The following is a 26,109-nucleotide window of genomic DNA, read 5'->3' as shown; positions in this document are numbered from 1 at the left end:
GTACATTCTTCAGAAAAGCCCAGCATTTTCCCAACCTCTAGGCTTCTAAGTATTTTGTTACTTCTGCCTGGAAGTTTCTGTACGTTTTCAGCAGGACTATGGTCTCTCCTCACCTGTTGGCTGGACCTTGTCTCTTGGCAGGGAAAAGTGGGCAGCTGGGAGTGCCCAGCACCAGGACAGGGCACTATTCCTTTAGAAAACAACTATCGGAGTCAGGCCCCGTGCCAGCCCCTAGGGTACTCCCATTGACGTGGGCACAGTGCCTGTTCTCAGGGAGCTTCCAGTCACAGGAACAATGAAATATGACGGCTGGGATAGCAGTCTGTCTAGGGACAGGGCGGGGCACTAGGAGATGCCAGTCATTTCTCCGGGAGCTGGGCGGGGCCTTTTTAGGTGACGTCAGCTTTTAGGTGACTCTTGACAGTGGAAAGAGCGTGCCAGGTGGCCAAGAGAGGACAGGAAGGGCACTCTTGGCAAAGGGAACATCTTAAGCTCAGGAGCTGAGTCAGTGGGTGTGAGGGGAGAGCCATTACATTCTTCTTGAACTGAAATGAAAGCCCGGGTGTCTTTGATGGCCGGTAGGATGTATAGGTCAACCTAAGCAGAATGGCCTAAAACGGCTATGACAAAAAAGGCAGAAAACAAAAACAAGTCTATTTTTGCTCATTTTAAAATACTGAAAAAATTCAGATGGATTCTGATGCTTTTTATTGTGTCTTTTATACTTCCCTGTATTTAAAAAATTAAAATAATTGTCGGCATTACCTGCTGCCCACGCACTCCTCCGTCTGCAGGGGGCGCACCGGCTGCCACCCTCCCTCTTTCAGACTGATGGGCGGGGCCTCTCGGGCCGGTGTGGTACTGACCATTGGCTGGATGGGCCGTTCGTCACGGCGTCCCGCCCCCGCCTACGTCACATGACGCAGCCCATCATGGCGGCGGGAGCGCGGCTACCCTGGCCCGCCGCTCCGCAGGGCTGCTGCCGTTGCTGCTTTTGAGAGGTGGCGGCGGCGGCGGCACAGGCGGGCGGGCGGGAAGGATGGTGTTTCTGTGGCCCGGGCGGCGGGTGCGGACCAGGAGTCAGGCTGAGGTTTGGCCGAAGCGACGTGTGCTCAGGAGCAGCCGGCGCGGGTGCCGCTGAGGCAGGCAGGACCGACTGACGGAGAGACCGACGGAAGGCGACCCGAGAGCCGGCCCCGGGGCCGCGCCGTGGGCGAGATGCCGGGGCCGCCGGCGTTGCTGCTGCTGCTCTTGCTCCTGGCCGCCGGCAGTGCCGGGGCCGCGCCACTTCCGCAAACAGGTGCAGGTGAGCGGGCCAGCTGCGGGGACGGGGCTGCGGGAACCCAGGCTTCGGGGCCACTGCGACGGGGGTGGCCGTGGAGGAGGCTGCGGGCCCGGTCCGGCGTCGTCGCCGAGGAATCGGAGAGACTGCCGGGGCGGGAGGCCCGGGGAAGCGCGCGATTAGGGAGGTTTCTGCCGCAGGGGCGTTGGGTGGGGGAGCGGGCAGCCTCTCCAGGGCCGAAGCGGGGGCGAGGCGATGCGGTTGGGGCTGGGGAGGGCGGCAAGCGAGCTGCCGATCGACCCCTCCCGGGGTAGGCTGCGGTACCAGTTCTGAACCTGTTGCCCGAAGGTTCTCAGCCTACATCCTTTTCTGGCAGTTCTGCTTCCCTTTCAGATGTCACCTGTCTCCTGTGCGTTTCTCACATCTTATAATAAGAACCGTTTCTTAGCCCTAATCCTACTTAAATGCAAATGACTTGGTGAGACGTGCGGAGTTTCCTTCGCTCCCTGCAACTTGTTCTGAAGTTGTAAATTGATTTTAGATGCTGTGCTTTTTATTCGGATTGAATTTCTGGGGATGAGAAGGAAACAACTCTGTAAATATTTCTATTTTAGGAAGCCAGTGATTAGAGTAGCAGCCTTTGAATAACTATTGACAGAATGACCCAAGGGTGATTGAAGTTTCTATTTTAGCTACGTCAGGGTGTGATTTTCTTTTTTTCTCCCCATTTTCTCAACATCGTTTTCAGTTGTGGGTTATTCTCCCAGATAAAACTTTATCCCAGGAAAGTGTCCCAAGTTGGTTTTTTTGTTTGTTTGTTTGTTTGTTTGTTTTTGTTTTTTCCTTAAAGGAAAAAAAAATCTGGGGTAAGATCTAGTGTTTATCTTTAAGGAGAGACTGAAACTTCGTAGATTCGTGAAATTTTAGTATTGGAAGAGGCCTTAAAGAAAATTGAGTTGGATATCTTTGTTTTGCAGTTGAAGATACTGAGGCCCTGGGGGTCAAATGACCTAGCCAAGGTGACACAGCTAAATTGTCCCCCGAGCCACATCTAATACCCAGGTCTTGGATTCCCCTAGTTGTGTGATATTTCCACTTCCCCACTTCAAGCAAGCCTTGTAAATGTTTAGGCATACTCCTGAGGTTAAGAGTTATTTTTAAATGATGTTCACTGGGTACACAATGTGGAAGTTACCTTCCCCCGTAAAGACAAACACATCTACAATGAAAGTTATGTATAATTGTTTCCAGAGCTACACCCGGTTATGTCATTGAGTGTCCTTTAGTTGAGTATTAACTGTTACCATTGTACCATGTAATGTATTGCTAAATTTTTGCCACTGCCTTAGATCAAATATTTGTTAGGTGAATTCTGTTTTCTGATCTGATAGATAAGAAAAATAAATCTTATTCGAAGTGTATGTTGCTCAGGTAAGAGTCACAAAACATACCTGGGAAGTTATAAAATGCCAAATAGAAAGATGTTGATGTTGATATTGAAAGAAACCGATGGTGAAATTGAAAATTAGCACTAGAGTAGGATAGTGGACAGAGAGTATTTCGTGAGAGGGATTCAAGAAGTTTCCAGATGACTTTGCACTTAAATTTTTATATTTTTTGAAAGACAGGTTCTGTGTGAGTGTCTGCCTATAAACCTTTTAACAGGACTTTTATTCCATTCTTCCACTCTTCTGTGGAGCTGTGAATCATAAAATCTGAGGTTTTTTGGGAGCGTTGTAAAACAAAACAATCAGGACAATTAATCCATAAGTAGAAATACCAGATTTTGACATAAACAAAGCATAAATATTTGCTAACTTGTAGCAGCTTTTGCAGATTTTCCCTTCATATTCTGTTGATCAGAAGGTATATGATTAGATATATGGCATATGAATGACAGTTTCCTAAGGTTAAATTCTGTGGAAAAGATGCATAATCATACATAGATTTGGGGGTTTGTATTTCTGTCCAAAAGAGATTATTAATCCCGGTAACAGAGATGGATTCTTGATGAAGATGTATTAGGCCAAGAAGAATAAAGAAACCTTTGAGCTAATCCTGGGAAGTGATCTCACTGGTTAACAAAGACGAACCCCTCTTGAACATATATGCTAGATAAAAGAGCAGTTAAGTGTTAAAAACATAGTAACTCTCAAGCCTTTGATTATCTGGGAGGACTGGCCATTTTCGTATTAAGGATAGAGCCATCGCATAGTGTCGTTTGTCTCCTTGGCATTATTCTTTCTCCTTGAATTTCAAACTGGTTAATAATGCCTTGAAGAAAGCACGGCATATCAAAAATAGGTTGAGAAAAATGCTTGAATTTAACCTTTGCGTGCAGAAAGAAATAAGTCAGTTAACTAAAATTAAGCCAAAATTCATTTCTAGGTTTGGAGGTTGAAAAGGATACTTACCCATTCAGTCATAATTAAGCTTTGTAAGTTATGTGGATTGCCTTTGCCCATCAGGCAAAAAGGCATTTCATTTGTTTGTTTTTAAGTTTTTATTTTAATTCCAGTTAGGTAACATACAGTGTTATATTAGTTTCAGGTGTACAAGGAAGACATTTCTTGCTTGAACTTTATTTTGGGCCTCTATTGCTCTGGGAGTTGCTTACACCCTCTTTGGGGGCCTCTTGCTGAGAATGTCTATTTCTGCAAGGGCCCTTGTTAGGCAGATGGATCCCCTTGGTCCTCACTAGGAAGCTTCCATAAAGGGAGAGAGTCCACTGTTTTCACACATAGTGAAATTACCGAACTAAGGTTAAAGTTGAGAAATTATTTTCTCCTGGTCATAGTTATCAGATCATTCTTCTCCTAGAAAACATTTATGTACCTATTGTAAGATTCTTGGGATTCACATCGTAAAGATCGTCTGTTTGTATTTGTGAAGGCATTCCTCTAAGTCCAGTTTGTTATTAATATTAGGATAGTGGTTAGACAAGGAAACCCACTTCTATTGTTCTGTGGCATATTAGGTCACCGAGTACAGAGGAAGCTTTTAGCAGTTCCAGATAAAGGAGCTCACGGAAGTCTGTGAAGCCGGTGGGACTCGGCTACTTATTAAACAGCGGCTTGTGAAACCGGGGCTCTCATTTTAGATTAAACAAACAGACTTGGATCTTGAAAAAGATTCTGCAGTAAAGGAAGTGCTTTCTAAAAGTGTGAATTTTTGTGTTTATTTCAATAGCTTCTGAGAAATAAAAATGATTTTCAACAGGATTTCAATGCAGAGATTTTCAGGATTTATGGCTGTAGGGCTTGTGATTTGATTTCGGTTGGGAGTGTTGTAGTTGCTCTCAGTTCGTGGTATTTTGGGGTTAACTAAATATGCTCACTTGCACAGAAATTAGGAAGCCTGTCCAACAGTTTTGTAGCTGATCAGCATTGAAGTTATCAAATCCCTACAGTTTGGGCGATATCAATGTGTTGACTGTTCATGCAATTCTCTTGAAATTTAGGGAGTCCTCAGGTCTGCTGTGTCACTTAGATAGCAGCTGTAACATGTCACAAAGAAGACTTTATAATGTAAATGAAATGTAAAATGTAAAAATGTAAAATGTAAAAGAACCGTAAGGGGTTCTGCAACAAATGAGTCTTCAAAAGAGTCGTTGTAGGTGGACATATTAAGCCAACCTTTGAGTCCTGTTAAGAGTGAAAGTCATGGGGGCGCCTAGGTGGCTCAGTGGGTTAAAGCCTCTGCCTTCGCCTCGGGTCATGATTCCAGGGTCCTGGGATCGAGCCCCATATCGGGCTCTCTGCTCAGCAGGGAGCCTGCTTCCCTTCCTCTCTGTCTGCCTCTCTGCCTACTTGTGATCTCTGTCTGTCAAACAAACAAAATCTTAAAAAAAAAAAAAAAAAAGAGTGAAAGTCATGAACCAATCATAAGAAGAGCGGATGTTGTGGGAGGACAGAGCTTGGACTTTGGAGTTGGTCTGGATGGGAGGCCTTCCCTTGCCACTTCAATAGTGTTGAGACCTTGGGCCAGTTCCTTGACCTTCCAAGCTTCTCAGAACTCAACTCAGAAAACGGATAATGATATTTACCCTAAGAGTTGTGGGAGGTCATGTCATGGTGGTGTGCCATGCCTGCTACATTAGGCTTCTTCATTGCTTCAGATTTCCTTGTAAAATTGAGGGGTTACCATGGAATCGACCAATGGTGAGTGGTATGGTTCAGAGAATGAACTCCAAGTGGTAGCTGCTTATCATGGCATGCCCAGAGTTTACTGGATTTAAAAACTTAAAATAACTTGTATGATGGGTAAAGAAGAGCTCTTTCACAGAGAAATCTGGCTGATTTAAGGATAATACATAGGCTGGTATTGTTACTTCTTGAAACTCGTAATGTTGGGGAATTGTGCTAGAAATTTTTAGGATGATCTGGATTAGTCCACTTTTATGTAATAAACCTGTTTTCAAATGTCAAGATTATTAAAGCTCTTGCATGTGAACAGTTTCTGGTTTTAATGTACCTAAAGGAACCATGAGCAATGCAGGTTAGCTGATCCCAAACAAAATGTATATTTGAATGAAGCATCCCTGAAAACAGCCTGCTAAGCTGGGCCCTTAGAAGGTGTCGTTTGGAGAGATGACTATAACTGAGTTTCTTCCTCCCTCTCTTTTAAAAAGTCATGTGTTTTTGTAGTCTTTTGTTTCTTTTCTTAAAAGGTCTGTTTATCTTATTTTATTATCTTTTTAAAGCTTATTTAAGTAATCACCACACTCAGCATGAGTTGATAACCATGTCGAGTCGAAGAGTTGAGTTGATACCAACATGAGTTGATACCAATATCAAGAGCCACATGCTCCCCCGTCTAAGCCAGCCAGGCTTTCCTTAAGAGGTTTATTTATTACTCAGGCACGAGGAAAGGAATATTAGAAAGAGGAGAAGTTGTACAAATGATCCTGGTCTAAAACACTCCTATCTAGGGTTGTTTTTAGTTTCAGGTCTCAACTTTTCTGTAAATCATCAGGTAAAGACCACGTAAGAAAAAATGGAGAAAATATGGTAAAATCGGTGTGTCAGAGCAAAATATTGGAGTGAAGTATTTTTAAATTGTTAGCAAGTGACTAATTTGGAACCGTGCCTTGGCATTGCAGTTATTTGCCACAAAGAACAGGCATATCAGAAAAATAACCTCAGTGTTTAAAAAAAGATATTTTTCTCCCCTCAAAGGTTAGCACAATGCAGAGATTCCAAATTTCATTTAACTTTATTGTGAGTCAAATGGGAAAGATAAGGATTGTTGACACTAGATGCCTCAGGTGCCCCAAACCACAGCATGGGGAGTACCTCTCATTCTCTATGGCCCATCTTGGTTTCTAAGCCAGTGCTAAGCCCCTGTACTCTTCTGCCCTCCTGGGGCTTGCAGGGATAGTGGTGGCACAGCTTGGCAGTATTTTGAACAGTTTGGCAGATTTTGCATTTTACTGTGTAACGTGTCTTTTTAAAAGGCCTAAATTACCATCAAGTCAGATAGGTGCGCCAAGACCCATGTGCCATGGCTAGAATAGCCCCTGGCCTCTGGCATCGGAACCCAGTTTGGGAAGCCTTAGTCAGGAAAAGTCAGTGCAACCAGATTTCCGCCGTAGGGCATCTGTGGTCCCTGCCTCCACTGTCCACCTTTAGTGGCACTTCAAGAGCAAAATTAATCTGCTTCTCATTTGTAAATTATTCCCAGCTCTCCTTACATTCTCTCTCTTGTTTGGCTCTTCCAGCACCTCTCTGCTGTTGTCTTTTTGTTTCTGGTCTTTTCTTTTCAGCCCTTTGCTGCCCCAATCTCCCTACCAAGACCTTTCTTCTTGCCCAGATCCTAGAGATTGCCTCCCGCAATGAACTCCTACCAGAGTGTTCACTGGTGGAACAAGATGTTCTGTTGGGTGCAGGATGAAAACATTTGAGCTTCAGTTTTTATTTACTTTCATTTCATTCTTTAAAAATTTTGACTTATGTGACTTTTTAAGGTACAGAATATATTGGTACACTAACATATTTTTAATGCTCTGTAAATCAGTGTGCGTGAAATGAAAGGAATGTGAAGAAAATTTACTGACGGGCTTTGATCAAAAAAAAGTTTGGATCGGCTCTACCAGTCTACCATTTGCACTTAGCAAATGCCACTCATTTCTTTAAGCCTCGTCTCTTGACCCGGACTGCAAGGACTGTGTTCTGTCTCCTCGGTGTTTCTGGTGTTTGCATGGTATCTCACAGGGTGTGGATGCTCAGCAGTTTGTGGGTGAGGATGGGGCTGGAGACCGAAGTTCACAGACCAGTCCTCTGGAGAGTGTGTGAGCCAAAAGGAGAGGATGTGCGCTTACAGCCTCTCATTCTCCTGCAGACTTTGCTTTTCATCCATCCACAGCCCACTGCCTGGAATGAGGCCATTTGTAGTTGTCTTATTTTTAAATAATAAACCTCTTTCAGAACAATTTTAGATTTAGAGAAAAGTTGCAAAGACAGTACAAAGAGTTCTTGCATATCCTTTGCCCAGTTTTCCCTCTTAACGTCTTACATTTGTATGATAAGGAGCCAATACGAATGTGTGATTAAAAAAAAAAAAAGATTTTATTTATTTATTTATTTGACACAGAGAGAGAGAGAGAGAGAGAGATAACAAGTAGGCAGAGAGGCAGGCGGGGGGGGGGTGGGGGGGAAGCAGGATCACTGCTAAACAGAGAACCCGATGTGGGGCTCGATCCCAAGACCCTGAGATCATGACCTTACTCTAAGGCAGAGGCTTAACCCACTGAGCCACCCAGGCGCCCCCGAATATGTGATTATTAACTGAAGTCCATACTTCGTATTTCTTCAGTGTTTCCCTAGTGTCCTTTTCTGTCCCAGGATACCACCTTACATCTAGGTGTCAACGTCTACTTCGGCTCCTTTGCCGTGTTCCTCTTTTTTGATGATCTTGACTGTTCTTGAGGAGTTTGATGTTTTTCTCATTATTAGGCTGGGGTGACATGTTTTTGGGAGGAAGACCACAGAGATAAAGTGCTGTTCTAATCACATCGTGTCAAGAGTACATGCTTTCAACAGACTGGTCATGTGATCACCTGATTGTGATCACCTATTTGTCAGCTTTCTCCGTGGTGAAGTTTCTTTTCCTTCCCTTCTCCATGGTGCATACATGTACAGCCCACATTTGAGGGGCGGTGAGTTAGGCTCCACCTCCTGGACAAGTGCCTACACACATTATCTGGAATTCTCCAGTATGGGAGATTCAACTTTCTTCCCCATTAATTTTCTTACTCAATTATTTATATCAGAGTTGATATCGATTTTACATTTGGGGTTATAATCCAATATCAGGTTATTTATTTTGCTGCTTCAATTGTGCCAGCTTTGGCCATTGGGAGTTCCTTGTTGGCTCTGGTATCACTACCTCCACTTTTTTTTTTTTAATGCAGTTTCTTACTTTCTGGCACTGACGAAGCTGTAGGCTCATCTTATATCTCTCCCTGTCCAGCCCTAGGATTAGCCTTATCTTCAGGCTGGTACCTTTTTTTGGAGAATGATATTAGAAACAAGATCTGGGTCCTGGATTTGCTCATTGCTGCTGGGGCATATGTAATGGGTTTATTTGTTTGTTTTTTGGTTTTTTGGTTTTTTTGTTTGTTTTTTAAAAGATTTTATTTATTTATTTGACAGACAGAGATCACAAGCAGGCAGAGAGGCAGGCAGGGAGAGAGAGGAGGAAGCAGGCTCCCCACTGAGCAGAGAGCCCGATGCGGGGCTCGATCCCAGGACCCTGAGATCATGACCTGAGCCGAAGGCAGAGGCTTTCACCCACTGAGCCACCCAGGCATCCCTGTGTAATGGGGCTTTGATCCTCTACTTCCTATAGCTAATCCTATGTGTTGGGAAGAAGAGAGAAAGAGATTTTGGAAGGACAAAGGACCTCTTAGGAACAAATGACTTGGAAGGGCCCTGCCCATGGGTTCTTCCTGTCCCTTGACCACCGATTAACCAACTGTCAGCATTACCTTAAGCACTCTACATCCCATGTTTGTGATATAATGATATTGGCAGGATGTTATTTTTATTTTTAGAGCAATAGATATTTGAAAGATAGATGTGATTTACTGTCTCAAAAAGCAGCCTAATCTCTGAGCGAATTATTTCAGCACGGGTCTGTCAGCTTTGGCAATTGTTGGAAAGGATTGTAAGTAACTCCTTTAATTGGTAACTTTTTGATTGGTAAAAGTTGACAAGGAGCTGTAGACTTGTTTTGATCTGTTTGCAGAGTTTTTCATTTCTTTTCACTTTTTGTTCTGGATAATTTCAAACATATTCAAAAGTAGAGTAAATGATATAGTGGATCTTCAGGTACCCATAACCCAGCACCAACAATTTTTATTTGTGGTGAATCTTTTTTTTTCTTTTTTTTTTTTTTTAAGATTTTTATTTATTTATTTGACAGAGAGAGATCACAAGTAGGCAGAGAGGCAGGCAGAGAGAGAGGGGGAAGCAGGCTCCCTGCTGAGCAGAGAGCCTGATGTGGGGCTCGATCCCAGGACCCTGGGATCACGACCCGAGCCGAAAGCAGAGGCTTTAACCCACTGAGCCACCCAGGCACCCCTATTTGTGGTGAATCTTGTTCACCTGTATGCTTCCTACTAGCTCGGCCTCCCCCTTGCTTTGATGTAAATGCCACGATACCCGATGAGCTGAAAGCGTTTCAGGAAAAAGTGAAGATATTTTTTATAAAACAGGACTTGCATGAGAATCACCAAGGCATTTGTAGAAATGCAGATTTTTGAATGGCAAACAAATCGACGGTATCAGAATTCTGGAGGTTGGCCTGGAAATCTGCATTTGTAGTACTTTCTTTTTGTGGTGATTTCTCTACCCTCACAACATAAATATTTCATCTTGTACTAGAGATAAGATAAAATCAGTTATTTGATGGAAATCCTTTGGCTTGGGTAACTAGTGAGACTCAAGGGAGGAAGAACAATTTAGATTTTAAAAATTAATGTCAACATCTAAGTTCTGGAGAGACTTCTGCTCCTGACCATGGTATGTGAATATCATTCTGAGGAATCTAACTGTGAAAAGTAGGTATGCGATAACTGCAAAGGAATTTAAACACTGCAGGGCAGAACAGTTACAGCTCTAAATGCACCCCCCCCCCTCTTTTTTTTTTTTTTTTTTTTAATTTCAGCCTGTTCTCTGGAGGTCAGTATGAATAATGACCTCTTTATGTTTTATAAATATCCTGTATAAATAATCGGTAGAAACTGCGAGCTGGTAGCCTGACGGTCAAATGCCAGAGCTGTGAGCTGAGAGCCTCGTGGTCTCAGCCCCGGACTGACCAGGGTTTTGCCTGCTGGAGCTCAGCTCAGCAAGGAAATTAAGCTAGAGGAGGCATAACTCAGGGACATTCCTGATTCCCTAGGTGAGATGTACACATGAGAGTGTGAGAGCCCTGGATTCATGACCTGCTCAGTAACTTTCAGGGTTGTTTCTTTCTGGGATAATATCGTGTCATTAACGTCTTGCTTTCAAAAAGTTTATTTTTATTTATTTTTTTTTTTAAGATTTTATTTATTTATTTATTTGACAGGCAGAGATCACAAATAGACAGAGAGGCAGGCAGAAAGAGAGAGAGAGAGTGAAGCAGGCTCCCCACTGAGCAGAGAACCCGATGCGGGACTCGATCCCCGGACCCCGAGATCATGACCTGAGCCGAAGGTAGCGGCTTAACCCACTGAGCCACCCAGGCGCCCTCAAAAAGTTCATTTTTCTAAGCTAGTTTATTTTAGACTAGCCTGGGATTTGTAACCCATTTCGTATCTTTCTTTTCTTTTCTTTCTTTCTTTTTTTTTTTTTTTTTAAGATTTTATTTACTTATTTGAAAGAGAGAGAGCACAAGCAGAGGGAGAGGAAGAAGCAGGCTCCCCACTGAGTAGGGAGCCAAGGATGAGGGACCCAATCCTAGTACCCTGGGACATGACCTGAGCTGAAGGCAAGTGTTTAACCGACTGAGCCACCCAGATGCCCCTATTTCATATTTTCAACAAGCTCCTTTTTTTTTTTAGCCAGTTGATACATTTTTGTATATTTGCTGTGGATGTATTGGTATGTACAAAATAGCCTTATGATGAGCTAAAGAAAGTACACAATTTAATCTCTGAAACTGCTACATTGTAATGATAGTATAATAAATCCAGTTTGATTAAGAACACATCCTGGGCTCACATACTAGTACAGATATTTCAGGACTGTTGTTTTTGGCAACATCTGTATGCCTTGGGTGGGAGAAAAATAACCGAGTTACAACCATCTATGACAGTGATTTTTGAGAGGGAAGTTGCTTTTATCCAAAGTGAAAACACTATTATTTAATATTTTAAAAGCTTATGGGTTTTTTTTTTTTCCTCCTTGAGGCCCATGGTCAAAGTCCGTCCCAAGAATGTCTTTTTCCTTGTTTGTTCTACTGCCCGGGAGACTCTAGTTTGACACGATAACATCACAACCTTTAATTATAGGAAGTAAATCTCTAAGGCGTCTTAGATTTAGAAGGTCGAGGAGGATGAGTGTGCAATCATTTTGCACATTTGTAGTAGCTCCTTTAACCAGTTAGTAATTGTGAAATTGTGTAGTTTCAGCTTTTTTTTAATTGTGAAACCAGACCCTTGTGGTCTATTGGTGGCCTCTCAGATGAGCTGCAGAGATCAAGGGTCAGTTGCTCAACCGACTTTTTCAGTTGAAAGTATTTTTCACATTGCTGTTTCTTCCCCAAACCCCCGATAAAGTCAGCCTGTGCTCCTTCCACAAGGGGGAAAAAAAAATCCTCTTCCTGGTTCCACCTGGCAGTGTGCCTGTGTAGGATGGTTCTCTGTGTCAGCAGCAATGGTTACTTTCCAAGGATCCGGCCTGCCAGTCACAGCGCAGAGCCCCACTTGACTCTGACTTTAGACTATTATTAAAAGGCAACACCAGGACACTGATTGCTAGTGAGGCACAGAAAAATAACAAACTTACCGAAATAGTCCCCTGGGAGTGCTCTACCGGAGGCCTGGGGCCCGGGTGCACTCCAGAAATCTGTTGTTTATCTTCGTTTTCTTTAAGAAAAAGAAAATTAACTTTACTAAAAGATCTGATTTCTGGTATTAACCATACAGGTACTTGGTAGACTCATAAAATTTTGGAATTATGAATCCTTGTATAGAGAATTTTAAAGCTGATGTGCCAGCTTACAGGTGAAGGCCCTGAGGCCCAGAGAAGTTCAGTAGTGAGTTCGAGTCCATTTTGCTAGTCAGTGGTGGACAGAATCCAGAGGGAGGGCCCTTAACAGCCAGACACCACCCCCACCCCCCGCCCTGCTGCCATTCACCAAGTGCACTGCTTAGTACTTTCAGAATGCTTTCATTTGTGTGATGCACACATGCACACAGACTAATTGCAGTCATTTCTCCTCTGGATACTTCTTTCTTTTCTTTTCCCTCCCTTCCTTCCTTCCTTCCTTTCTTAATTCATTTGAGAGAGAGAGCACAGGCAGGAGGAGCAGAGGGAGAAGGAGAGAGAATGTCAAGCAGACTCCACACTGAGTGCAGAGCACGACTTAGGGCTGGATCCCACCACCCGGAGATCATGACCTATGCAGAGATCAAGGGTCAGTTGCTCAACCGACTGAGCCACCCAGGTGTCCCTGTTTATTTCTATTTACTATCTGAAAGTACAGAGATGAATTTTTTTTTTAAAGATTTCATTTATTTATTTGACAGACAGATCACAAGCAGGCAGAGAGGCAGACAGAGAGAGGAAGGGAAGCAGGCTCCCTGATGAGCAGAGAGCCCGATTCGGGGCTCAATCTCAGGACCCTGGGATCATGACCTGAGCTGAAGGCAGAGGCTTTAACCCACTGAGCCACCCAGGCGCCCCCAGAGATGAATTTTTTTTAAAGATTTTATTTATCTATTTGAGAGAGCTTGTGAGCCAGGGTCTGGGGGCAGACTTAGAGGGATAGAGATTCCCAAGCAGACTCTACACTGAGAATGAGCCTGACCCAGTGCTTGATCCCATGACCCTGAGATCATGACCTCAGCCAGAATCAAGAGTTGAGAGATCAAGAGTTGGTGGCTCAGGTGACTGAGCCACCCAGGCACCCCCAGAGATGAAATTTAACTGTAGTTGTCATATAATTGATTCTTGAACTACTAAAGGTAATTGTTTATTGAAAATTAGGAAACTGAAGTGCAGACTTCTATAAAGAGGCCCAAAACTCACATTCATGTTTAATTTTTTAAAAAAAAATTTAAGAATAACAGTTTAGGGGTGCCTGGGTGGCTCAGTGGGTTAAGCATCTGCCTTTAGCTTAGGTCATGATCCTGGGTTCCTGGGATTGAGCCCCGCATTGGGCTCAGCTCTCAGTGGGGACTCTGCCTTTCCCTTTGCCCCTTTACCCCTCCCTTGCTTGTGCTCACGCTCGCTCTCTCTCTCTCAAATAAAATCTTTTAAAAAATTAGTTTTAGTTTCCACCTGTGAAATGAAGTTGCACTGTTTAATTAAAAGTGATAAAAATACTTCTTTTAGAAAATGTAATCATAAACTTGTAAACATGAGAAATACCATCAAATTATATGCTTTCGTGGAGGAATGGACCCTTTTTAGAATCTGCTGAGTGCTGCGGATCCCAAGAATAACGCTCATTGAGCAAATATTTTGTGTATACTTTTAAGATTCACAGATAGGTATTGAGAAACACAGAGTCCTAGACGAATGTCACCTTTCTTTTTCCCAGCTCTTTGAGACTACCTTCTTGATTTATGCCCTAAATCCCATCCTTTTCCAGCCCTGGCTTCCTTCCAGGGCTTAGTCATCAGGGACATCCTTCTTTGTCATCCGTGTTTTCTCCTGGGCCCCTTCTCTCAGTTAACACATAATTCATAAGAGAACAACTCAACATATGTGATTTTCTACAGAGCTTTAGTTTTGGATAGCTTTATTGGTATAACAGTGTCACATAGGTGCTGTGACCTTGGAGAAGCACCTTCACCTCTGCATCACTCAGTTTCTCCATGTTAAAATGAGGCAAATAGTAGTACCTACCTCAAAGGCTTGTTGTGGGATTGGGTGAGTTTGGAATGGTGCCTGGCATGTAGTAAGCACCATTTAAGTATCAGCATGAATTATATAACCACTTGGGGCCAAACTGCTGTCATTTCTTGGGTTAATTGTAATATCAGAAATGTGTTCCCCAGTCACTTTACGTAAAATAATGAATCTCCCCAGTCTGCTGCTTAATTTTTCCGTATTGCTCATCACCGTCTGAGGTGCTGTATATTTTTACCTGCTATGTATTTAGTCTGTCTCCCTGCACAAGAATGTAAACTGTGAGTGTGGGGTCTTCTAGATTCCCAGAACCTATAGCAATGCCTGTTCTGTAGAAGATGCTTAGTAAACATTTGTTGAATGAAGGATGTGTTGGGCGGGACTTGCTGACCCGTGGACTTCATAGTAGGGTGATGGGGCAGGTGTGTGGATAGGAGACACCCCACCCCCTTGGCTCTTTTAATTATCTATAGATCTTCTCTCTTGGGCTGGACACTTGAGTGTCTGGAGGCACCTGGTTATATTGGGTTAAATTGTCATTGGGTCTATTTTTTAAAGATAAAGACGTATCAGTGAAGCATTATCAGAGAGGAAACCCTAGGTAATATTGCCTGCATGTACTATAGAATCTTGTCAAGCTCAGTGTCTTAAGCAGTTTCTGGCTTCGTTACAAAGGTAGTACTTAAAAAATAAAACTTTATTGAGGGGAATTTTGAACATACACAGAAGAATATAATGAATTCTCTGTACCCGTCCTTAAGTCCCAGCCATCCCTATGGCCATTTGGGCTGCATCCATCACAATCTGCTTCCTCTCTGAAGGGAGAACTTTCAAAGACATACAGCCTAACAATACATTACGACTGTATTAGCAGGAGTTTAAATGAGATATTAGGAAGCTAGAAAGTTTCTGAGACCATAGACTCTATATCACAGTCTTATAGGAAAATTTAAGGAAAAGCTAGACATGTTTTTCTAGGGTATTTAAGGACTGCCCTCACCACGGAGGTAAGGAGCACACATTTAGGTCATTTCTCCCATCCTTTGGGTCCTGTTGTGCAGAAATTGTGTTGGCTAAGTGTTGTGACTCCTGTACTACCATTGATCTACCTGTACATTTCTCCACATTTCAACAGGAAGTCATATGGAAAGACAGAATGTCCTTTCCCTTAGATATTAGCCGGGCACTGAAGTGACCAGTTATGGGGGAAGAAGCCCTGGGAAACTGGCCATGAGTTTCTACTTCTGGGACCAGATGCTGCCTGTTCCTGAGCTGGCTTCCTGGACTGCAGGAAGACCCTGATTCAGAGCTGTGGCAGACATCTGAGCACTGTCGATGACTCCACAGCCTGACTATGCCATCGACTTCATTAAGATTCTGGTTCATAAAATATCATCCCTGCCATGGTTTTCCCTGGGGTCGGGGCAGAGTCGTCTCACAGGAGTCCTGTGAACCTGACATTCCTTTGGCGGAACTGTTACCACGTTAGACAAAGTCCTTTGTGGTAGTCTTCATCCTCGTTGGTGTTTTTTAAATTGGAATGAAATGAAACTTTAGTAACAGTTCGGTGGAATAGGCTGAGAGAAACAGCAGGAACTTCATACAAAATGATCTCATTCACAGGTATTCAGTCAGCGCTCAAATTATATAACCTTTCTGCAAGTATGAGAGAACAGTTGGGTTGGCTGACCTTGAAAGTCATTTTTGAACAAAAAGAACACTTCACTGTGATTAGCACACAGTGCGGTTTGTTTTTCTAGGCTGTTGATATTCTGGCTTAGGGGTCTTTGTGGAATCTCTGATTCATCGGCGAGATCATCAATCCGCTGTTTACTGTCTGTGTCCTTGGACATATTTAGTGCTAGGTTTCATTTTCTCTCTTTAATATTAGAATATATTAGGGGTGTTCTAGATTATTTAATGTTATTATAAATATGTTACACTAAGAGGCAAGGAAAACATTTAGTGACTTAAGATTCTGTGCACGAGAAAGCTTTATGATAGATGGGTGTGTCGTTTCGAGGTTTTAAGTCGAAATGTGTGATCTGCGATCATTGTCTAAATTTTTTCCCCCAAGTAGTATGCTGATGATTCACTTTACTCGGTCTCCAGGATGTAAAGCTACTTGTCAGGATATTGGAAAAGATCCAATTATTAGTCCTAACTTTACAGAAAAAAAGAAAAAGAAAAAGCCAAAACTTTGTATTTAGAAGTGGACTTTATGTCAGGACCAGTTTGGAAGATCTCTGGTCCCCAACTTCCCTGAGTTGTACCGAGTTCCCTTTGTCTAGTCAGCCCAGTGGCCACCAGTTTTAACTGTTAAGTAGACATATAAATCTCTTGTGAATTTCCGGAGGCCAGAGGGCAGAGAAGAGAGAACCCGGGAGGGTGACATCTGCCTCTGACACTTGTCTCACTGATCCTTTCCATTCCCAACCTGCTGCTTCCTGGGAAGCCAAAGAGGAAGGCAGCATATACTGGTCCTGGGTGCTGCCCAAGATGGATCTCCTGCCGGGGTCGGGGGGGTGTCCCTGAATTATTGGATGCACGGTGTTATGGACCTAACTGAGTCCCTGTCCATACCCAGCCCCCCAGAAGGTGACAGTATTTGGAGATGAGGTCTTTAAAAAAGTGAATATGTTAATATAAGGCCATTAACTCCTTAGTTGCTAATCTAATACGCAACTACAAAGAGATATCATGGATGTGCAGAAAGACCATGTGAAGACATAGTGTGAACACAGCTGTCCTCTGCAAGCCAAGGAGAAAGGCTCAAAAGGGACCAACCCTGCCACACCTTGATGTTGGATGTCCAGCCTCCAGAACTGTGAGACATGGGATTTCTGTCGTTCAAGTCACTGGTGTGTGCGGAACGGTTAGGGTGGCCTGAGCAGATGAGTACACGGTGTTCAGAACAAAGCAAATTCAGAGTCACATCTTAGAAGGCATCTGTTAAGATTCCTTTTTTCTTCCTCCTCTTATCAGTGTCCCAGTGGAGTCCCCCTTGTGCTCTGGGCTTTCCCCTCAGCCCAGCATGTCCCCAGGGCTCCTGCAGGGGAGAGGGCCCCTTTGCATTCCTCCTTTTTGGGCAGAGCGAACCTGCTCTGACAGCTTCCAGTGAAATGCAGCTGTGTGGAGAACACAGGTGTGAATAAATACTCATTATCACAGGAGAACATAAGTTGGGAAAAGTCTGCTTTTGGAAAGAACTTGTTTTTTAAAGAAAACAACTGAATAGTTACATTACTAAACATGAATTGCAAAATGGGTAAACAAAGAATGTGGAAGTTGTCTGTGACCTAGGGAATAAATGGTAAACTATTAATAGTGAGAAAAGTCAGAACCATCCCAGTATAGTGCCTATTGGGGTGTGATTAGTAATGGGAAGAAAATCTTTGCCAGATAAGAGCATAAAATCACTGAAGGAATGCTACTTTTATAATCTTATTTGACCCTGGAAATAAAAGTTTCTTCTCATAACAAGTAGAAGATTTATGGATTTCTCTCTCTCTCTCTCTCTTGCTTATCTTCCCTCCCTTTCTCAAGCCTCTTATGTGCTGTCTCTCTGATTCCATCCACACCCCCTTCTGACCGAATCCAGGCTCTGTCCTGGGCCCTGAAGTCATTGCTGGAGTATACAGACCTGGTTGCTGACCCCATTTAACTTGCAGTCTTGAGGGGAGGACACTTGGGCTTTTGAAACACTCAGTGCGATAAACTCTGTGGTGGACAATACAGGCGCACTGGGGCTCCAGAGGCGGGGACTCTGACCCGTGGAACTTCGGGGACGCTTTCCAAGTTGAGATCTGAGTGGTGAGGCTGAATTAGTGGAGGGGGTGTGTGTCAGTGGGGGAGGTTCCTGGTAGGGGGTGTAAACTTGCAGACTCTGGAGGGGCAGAGGATCTGCCTGGAAGGACTGAGAGTGGTTCATGGTAGATGAAACTAGATGCAGTAGAGAGTTAGGAGTGAGGAGAGCCCAAGGCAGAGGGCAAATGGCAGCTGATGACAGCGGACGTTGGGACTTGTTACAGAGTGTGGGCATAAGGCTAAAGACTGTGGGAAGCCCCAGGACAAAATTCAAGAGCTGTAAAAGGATATAACAGCCTCTCCTCATCCCCCAGCCACCCGGTTTTCCTCCCTGTTGGTGACCACTGTTGGCCAGGAGTATAGCACTGTGCACACACACACTGTTCTGATCTATTCTTGTTTTTTCTTGTTTTCTTTTAAACATATGTCATAGAGATGGTTTGACTTGTATTCCTGCTCCCCCAAAGTCATATGTCGAAGTCCTAACCCCTGTGACCTCAGAGTGTGACCCTATTTGGAGATCAGGTCTTTACCAAGGTAATCAAGTTAAAATTACATCTTTAGGCCCTAATCCAACATGACTTTGTGTTTATAAAAAGGGGAAATCTGGATGTGGAAACAGATCCGGAGGGACGACCAGGAGGAGGGATGCAGAGAGAACATGGGCATCTCCCAGAAGGCAGGAGAGAGGCCCCGAGTGCATCCTTCCACACAGCTCACAGAAGGGGTCAGACCCGCCAGCACCATCACGTTGGCCTTGATGCCCCAGTTTGTGGTACTTTGTTACAGCATCTCAAACTGATACACGGTCCTAGAGGAGGCAAGAGTATAGACTGTAAATTGTTCCATCTATTCCCCCCCCCATTTAAACTTTCTATTTAATGGATGTGAAGAAATTCTTTAATAAATGGAAAACCTCAAACATACAAATCTGTGCAAGACTGGACAGACACGACTATTCTGACCTCCCCTGTGGCTTTCGCTCAGCCTTTGTCAGCTCGTGGCTGTCCTTTTTCATGCTACCCCATCACTTCACTGCCCCCATACTGTTTGAAGCAAATTCCAGACAACTTTAAATAGGTCACTATCTGTAAGAAGGTAAGGACTGCTTTTAAAAACATAATCATGTTATTATTATCACTCCTAGGAGCAGTGAGTCATACTTCCTTAATATGGTCAGTTACCAGTGTTCATTCAGATCTCCAGTCGTCTCAGATGTCATGATCTTTTTGAGTTCGAATCATGATTCAGGCGGTGCCCATTCACTACAGTCCGTCGCTCCGTCTGGTCAGATCTTTCAGTCTCTCCTCCATGTCTCATAACGCACGTCTTTCTCCTTAATGGTCCTCGCAGCCTCTGCTTTGCCGATCACATTCTTGTGCCGGTATTTGATATGTTCCACAATTCTCTTTATTTCCTGTGAATTGGCATTTAGAGCTAGAGGGCTTGTCAGGTACAGGCTTGGTATTTCGTTACTGTTGTTTGCTTTCAGTCTTCGGTTTAGCAGGTGGTGGTGGTTGTCTGTCGGGAGGCACTAATGTCCGGTTGTCTCTTTTTGCATTATTAACTTGATATAAATGTCACATTCAGCAATATTATTCTCCTGTTTTTGTTCTTTTCTAAGCAACTATTTAAAAATGTAAACACCGTTCTTAGGTTGCAGGCCGTACCCAAGCCAACAGTAGGCAGGTCATAGAGTCTCCCGATCCATGTTCCAACGTATATACATATCTGTGATGTAATAGGAAATATATATTTGGCCTTTGTCCCCTTTCCTGCCACAGAACTCCTAAAACCCTTGTAATTTCCCACGTGATGAGGTGATAGGAGCATCTCTAGTTATTAATAACAAGGCCCTTTCAACCGCACTTGAATTTATGCTAATGAGGTGACTCTTGATGTTCCCTAAAGAGCTTCAGATGGGAAGTGGTGGTCAGAGGAACAAATCAGGGGATTAGAGGGTTTGAATTTACCACTGGATAACCAAACAGTAAATATGAGGAAACTTCTCTATAAAAGTGTATCAGCTACTGACTGAGGAAGGAATAACAAAATTAGAATTATCAGCATTTTTAGTCCCTAATGGGCTTCCACAAACCATCACTTGTTTTTAATCTGTGGACCTTAAGAAAATTTTATTTAATCCAAAAACAGATTCACAAGTAACTCTTTAGTTAATTACATAGGAGTTCAAGTTCTGATGGAGGTTCTAGGCAGGGATTTATAATGGTTGAATTAATAATCGGGTAGTACTCCTGACTTACTCTGAGTCATTGCCGTGAAATTGCATTCTCCAAATTACCGGTCTATAAAACAGGTAATATATACCCACCTCTTAGAGTATCTCAAGTTTTCTGCTTATTAAATCAAGTGCTAGATATCTATTAAAATGGTTTGAAAACTGTAAAATGAAAACTCAAAGAATGGGCTTTAGAGATGCCAAGTATTTTTTAATCAGTGTCTTGGGGAAACATACTAACTACTCCAAACCTCTAATTATCCTTGTTCTCGGTTGTAATCTGTAAAGCTGCCTAAAAGAGTAGAGACACTCCTGTGGTCATTGCTGTTTTTCTTTAGTAGGTGATTGGTTCATTTTATGCATTTCTGAATGCTGTAGGCTGAGAATGTGGAAGGAAAGCTGTCTTTCTTCATAGTTTCCTAACTGTTGCAATCAGGAACCTTCCAGGGGCCCAGTTTGTAGTTGGAACCACTGGGGCCTGGGGATTTTAGTTGTCGTTCCTCACATCTAGAATTTACTTCCTCTCTGTGGTTTGTGCAAACGCATCTTACCTTCCAGCCTATTCACAGATGGGTTTGATTTCCTCATGTTACGGAAGTTTTCCCTTCACTGGTACGTTGAATTTTTTAAAGCACAGTGCTTTGGACTCATCAAAAGAAAAATTACAGTAAATAAAATACTCTTTAAAAGTGGTACAGCTGTAAAAATTTCCTCTTGAGCCTACCTGGTGAATTTCTTCTTAGGTGGTAATTTGTAGAGGCCTTTCAGTGGCACTGGAGGACGGGAGGGTCGGTAGACCTCACCTACACGGAAGAAATCTTGAGTTTGGGAGAGCAGATGCCCCTGCAGTATCTTAACAGAAATAAGTACATTATCAAGGTGGGGCAAAACGCCTTGTAACTAGTTATTTTTAACACGAGTCTGACTTTTCATGCCTACCTAATGACTCACAGAAGACAGTTTTATGAACCAGATAATTGAGCTGGCCCACAGGCAGTACTCATCAAATTTTATAATAAATAGATAGTATGTGATGATAAAAAATTATGGGTGAAAAGAAAGGAAAAGGTAATTTAATAGCCACTTTGTGGAGTTTGGAGGAGAGCCCTAGAAGTATGAGCTTTTAATTAATAGCAATGGACTTTGGCTCAAAGGACTTAGGTTAAGCTGTTTTTAAGTATTAAAAGTTAACCTCCTTGAGGCAAAACCATGTGGTATCAAGAGAAGCGAGGGGGATTTATTCTCAGCACCCCTGGATCCAGAGTCTGGCCCTGCCACTTTCCCGCTTTGTGTGTTTGGGCTTATCATTGTCCTCGTCTGTGATGTGAAGCTGGTCACATCCCCTCAGAGGCGTCATGACCATCAAATGGAGTAGTATTATATTTTATCAGACCTCAGATATGATTGATTATGACACACCCTTATTTTTGTGCCATTAAGAAAGAAGAAATGCTGCCAGTTAAACCAGCTTTCTTTGGAGTGTAAGATGCCTCTGACATTTAGGAAAGTTAAAGTGAGGTTGGACAAAACGGCATCTTAAAAATCAATAAAATACAGTGTATTATAAAAGTGCTTTGCTGCCTAAGCCTCAGGAGTCCTATTTAATCGTCATTATATGAGTCAAGGGAGTGAAACAAAGTTGTCAGAGTAAATACCGGTGGGAAGCAGAGGCCCTGCAGGATGAGAGAGCCGGGAGCTGCCAGAAGGAGGAGAGGAAGTGCTGTCTGTCTGGGCCTCCGTTCACGGAGAGGTGCTTCTTAGTGGCTCTCCGCTCTGCACTTGGCTTTCCACGTTGCACCCGGGCGTCTGATTCGGGAGTCCTTGCTCTTAGGGGCAGCTGACTTTGAGAGGAACCACCAGTTATTTTCTGTGTTCAGTGTATGGATTTTCCTCTGTTTTAGATTTTTTGGTTTAGAACTTGAGATTCTTCTTCTTCTTCTTCTTCTTCTTTTTTTTTTTTTAGGATTTTATTTATTTTAGAGAGAGAAAGCATGCATGCAAGTCGAGGGAGGCGCTGAGGGAGAGAGAGAGAGAGAATCTCCAGGGGACTCCCTGCCGAGCTTGGAACCCGATGCGGGGGTCGATCTCACGATCCTGAGATCAGGACCTAAGCTGAAATCAAGAGTCTGACGCTTAACTGACGGAGCCACCCAGGCGCCTCTGGGGCTTGCAGATTCTTGACAAGCCTTGGTTAACTGTTATTTTTTTAGCACAGACTTGAGCAAGGCTTCAGCCAGCCCGAGCCCTGCTTGCAACGGCACGGGTGTCAGCACTGTCGTTTCCCGGAGGGACCTCTTGTTATTGGAAAGGAATTTAGTCCTGTTTGCTGTTGATTTTAGATTTCTCTGCTCTTCACAGAGGTCATGTTCTCTACAGAAACATGTTTTGCGGGGCACCTGCCCGGCACAGTTAGTTAAGCATCCAACTCTTGGTTTTAGCTCAGGTTTTGATCTCGGGGTCGTGGGATCGACCCCTGCATCGGGCTCCATGCTCAGTGTCGAGTCTGCTTGAGATTCTCTTTCTGTCTCTCAAATAAATAAATAAATTTTTTTTTTAAAAAGGATGTGTTTTGACCACAAAGGAGTTTGGGTTAGTTCTTACTTTCTTCTGGTGGCATAGTTTCACTTCAGGAAAACGGTGACATCATTCCTTTACTTGTCTCCATGCTTCCTCTTGGTGCCCTGGAACATCAAGCTTACATATATATCACAAAAAAGCAAGCGGGGTGGGGTAGTTTATTTCTTAATCAAACACCACTAGGTGAGACATCACAATTCACCCTAACAAAGAAAAGCTTCAGAATAGCCCTAGTTGAAAATGATGGTTTTTTTTTAAGATTTTATTTAATTAATTTAATTTAATTTAATTATTAATAAATTAATAATTTATAAATTTATTATTTGACAGACAGAGATCACAAGTAGGCAGAGAGGCAGGCAGAGAGCGGGGAAGCAGGCTCCCCGCTGAGCAGAGAGCCCGACGTGGGGCTCGATCCCAGGACCCTGAGATCATGACCTGAGCCGAAGACAGAGGCCTTAACCCACTGAGCCACCCAGCCGCACCGAAAATGATGTTTTCCACATAACTCTTTACTGAAAGTAAAATTACATTTTGTTTTGTTTTGAAAAACACTCTTTCATTCTAAGCTGGAGTCCCCCCACTTGCATGCGAAACACAGGCCACAAGCCGCAGTTTGCAGACCCCTGCTCTGGTAGGAGGCTGCTTATTATTAGACCAAGGTTCCCTGAAGAAGTGGCTGGCTCTAAAACTGGAGTGGGAACAATAGAAAAGTCTGGAGCTTCTGGTAGTACCAGAAAATGAGACAGTGTTGGAGAAAGGGAAAGATGTCCAAAAACCCAGTAGTCAGCTTGAAAGAGCTGCCAGGGGCCAAAGCTGGAATAATTTGAGCTACAAAGTAATTTTAACAGTGGATTATAACCTAAAGAATATAAAATAAATGTCTATGAGTTCATAACTAAATAATGACCAGATAAATAATTGAAGGAGAAGCGACAAATCTTCCTTATGGAAGAATTCCAAGTAATAAGTGTAGAAAGAACCAGGGAATAGAAGATAACCGTTAGAATGTTATAGTGGTAATTACGGCAGGTAAAGTGCAGAGACAAAGTGAAAATAAGTGTGCCAAGCTTTAGGGAGACACAGGGTGTTTGCACAGCCTCAGAATGTCTCCCAAATGTGATTTTCTGTGGCATTTTTAACATATATCTGCAAGTTCTGTAGTATTCCCTCTTCCAAGGAGTGCAGCTTAAATCCTTTTCCCAGTGAGTGCCTGGATTTCGTCACCCACTTTTAAGGAATACATGAAGGGGAAAATTGGTAACTTCTTAGTGGTGACACCTGGGCCAAGAGTTGGGGGGTTCACATCACTGGGAGTAAGTTGTGGCAGTGCTGTGTGCTCCTGATGTGATGAGAAGAGTAGTTTGCTCTGGTATTCTAGATTCTTCCTGCCTATCTGTAACCTCAGTCCAGTTATCAGGCAGACAACATCAGGCAGCCCAAACCGAGGAACATTCTACAAAATGCTGACTGGCACTCTTCAGAAGTGTCCAAGTGACGACACTCGAAGGAAGAGTGAGGAAGGTCAGGGCCTAGAGGAGTCAGAGGGGCAGGAGGAGTGAGTGCAGCGCTGGTAGTCTGGGTTGGATCCTGGAAAAGAAAAGGGATGTGGGAAAACTGGGGGAAACCCAAGTAAAGTTGGAAGTTCATTTAATAGTGTTGTACGGTTTTTGTGGTCTTAGTTTTGATCACTTTGCTGTGAGGACGTAAGATTTGGAAGCCCGGTGAAGGGTGTATGGGGGTGCTTGGGGTGTCCCTGTAGCACCTCTGTAAATCAAAAATTGTTTCCTTATTCAAAGTTTTTTTTTTTTTAAACCCTGACTTCTTATCCTGGATTGGTCATCTACTTCCTTTTGAGCATCTAGGCATTATTTTCTTAATTCTTGGGTGGGAAATTTATTGATTTGATTTGCATATTAAAGTTGATTCTGGAATATCCATGTTGTTAATATGCTTTATACATTAATAGTTCTTCTCTTTCTAGGGGAGGCACCTGCTGCAGAAGTCTCATCTTTTGTGATCCTGTCTGTGTGCAGTTTACTGGTATTAATAGTGTTAATTGCAAACTGTGTCTCCTGCTGTAAGGACCCGGAAATAGACTTCAAGGTGAGTGCAGATGGTGGGAACACTTCGGCTCAGGTCCATGATCCCAGGGTCCTGAGATTGAGCCCCATATCGGGCTCCCTGCTCAGTGGAAAGCCTGCTTCTCCCTCTCCTACTCCCCCTGCTTGTGTTCCCTATCTTGCTGTGTTTCTCTCTGTCACATAAATAAAATCTTAAAAAAAATTCATCCTCTGATATATTTATCAATAGATAGATGGGCTGTGTAACACCCAGGGCCTCGGGAGCAGGGGCAGGCAGAATTTTTCTGGAAGGGCTAGAAAGTAAATATATTCTGCCATTGTAAATAGGCAGTCCTGGGGGCTGGATGTTCTCTGTCACGACCCCTCCGCTTCAACCCCACCATTGTTGCACTTCCTCAACATGGGCATGAGACACGAAGCCCCAGGTTGTGGCAGTGTGCTAGTAAAACTGTATTTACAAACACCAAGGTGGCTTGGATTGGGCCACCAGCTGTAGTTCGCTGACCTTGCTTCAGAGCATTATTGACAGTAACCACTTGCCTATTTTAATTTTCGCCAAGTGAGGAATACAGAGTGATTGAATTCACTTGCTGTGAGGCCTGTAAGGAAAAGCAGGCTGATTTTTTTTTTTCCCTCCAACTTTTATATGCTGGTGCATTGTGGTTGTGAAGATTATCGAGGCCAAGGGATCCCCAGTGTGTTTTGCGTATGAGAAAGAGCATCTTCCATTTTACCTGAACCCTTGAGTTCTCGGTGGGGGAGAGAGAATGGTACCAGTTGTAAATTCTGGTGGGGGTAGGGGGTGGCAGGGAATACTATAGAAGGGCTGATGTTTGAGCTGCAGATTGGTAGAATCTGCTGGAAACCAAGTGGGATATCCCGCTGTAGAACTTAACCACATGCCTGCTGGTGTGCATTAGGGCTCAGCAAATACTCGTTAAAGAGGAATACTTGAAGAAAAAGAAGGAAGCACACAGAGAAAATGATCGTTAATGTCCAGCCCTGCCAGTTGTCCTGGGGCTGTCCTGGGGGCCCTGAGGGCCACTGGTTCATATTGCG

At 43.4% G+C, this 26,109-nt stretch overlaps 1 protein-coding gene across 4 annotated transcripts in view; it reads left to right on the top strand.

The window, feature by feature from the left end:
- The first annotated feature begins 1,197 nt into the window (after positions 1-1,197).
- Positions 1,198-26,109, top strand: part of LOC111146192 (lemur tyrosine kinase 2) — an 83,555-nt gene continuing 58,643 nt past the window's right edge. For 3 of the 4 annotated variants that reach the window (XM_022501631.1, XM_022501630.1, XM_022501629.1), the window contains exons 1-2: positions 1,198-1,306; positions 24,951-25,072. In XM_022501631.1, the coding sequence (XP_022357339.1) occupies positions 1,219-1,306; positions 24,951-25,072 (210 nt within the window). In that variant the 5' untranslated portion in view covers positions 1,198-1,218. Of the gene's footprint in view, positions 1,315-24,950; positions 25,073-26,109 lie in introns of all 4 variants that reach the window. The other variant, XM_022501632.1, reaches the window with a different exon arrangement.

The sequence above is a fragment of the Enhydra lutris genome, unplaced genomic scaffold (genome assembly GCF_002288905.1).
Source record: "Enhydra lutris kenyoni isolate GAN:26980312 unplaced genomic scaffold, ASM228890v2 scaffoldscaffold13, whole genome shotgun sequence".
NCBI lineage: Eukaryota > Metazoa > Chordata > Mammalia > Carnivora > Mustelidae > Enhydra > Enhydra lutris.
This window is presented reverse-complemented; position numbering and strand designations above follow the sequence as displayed.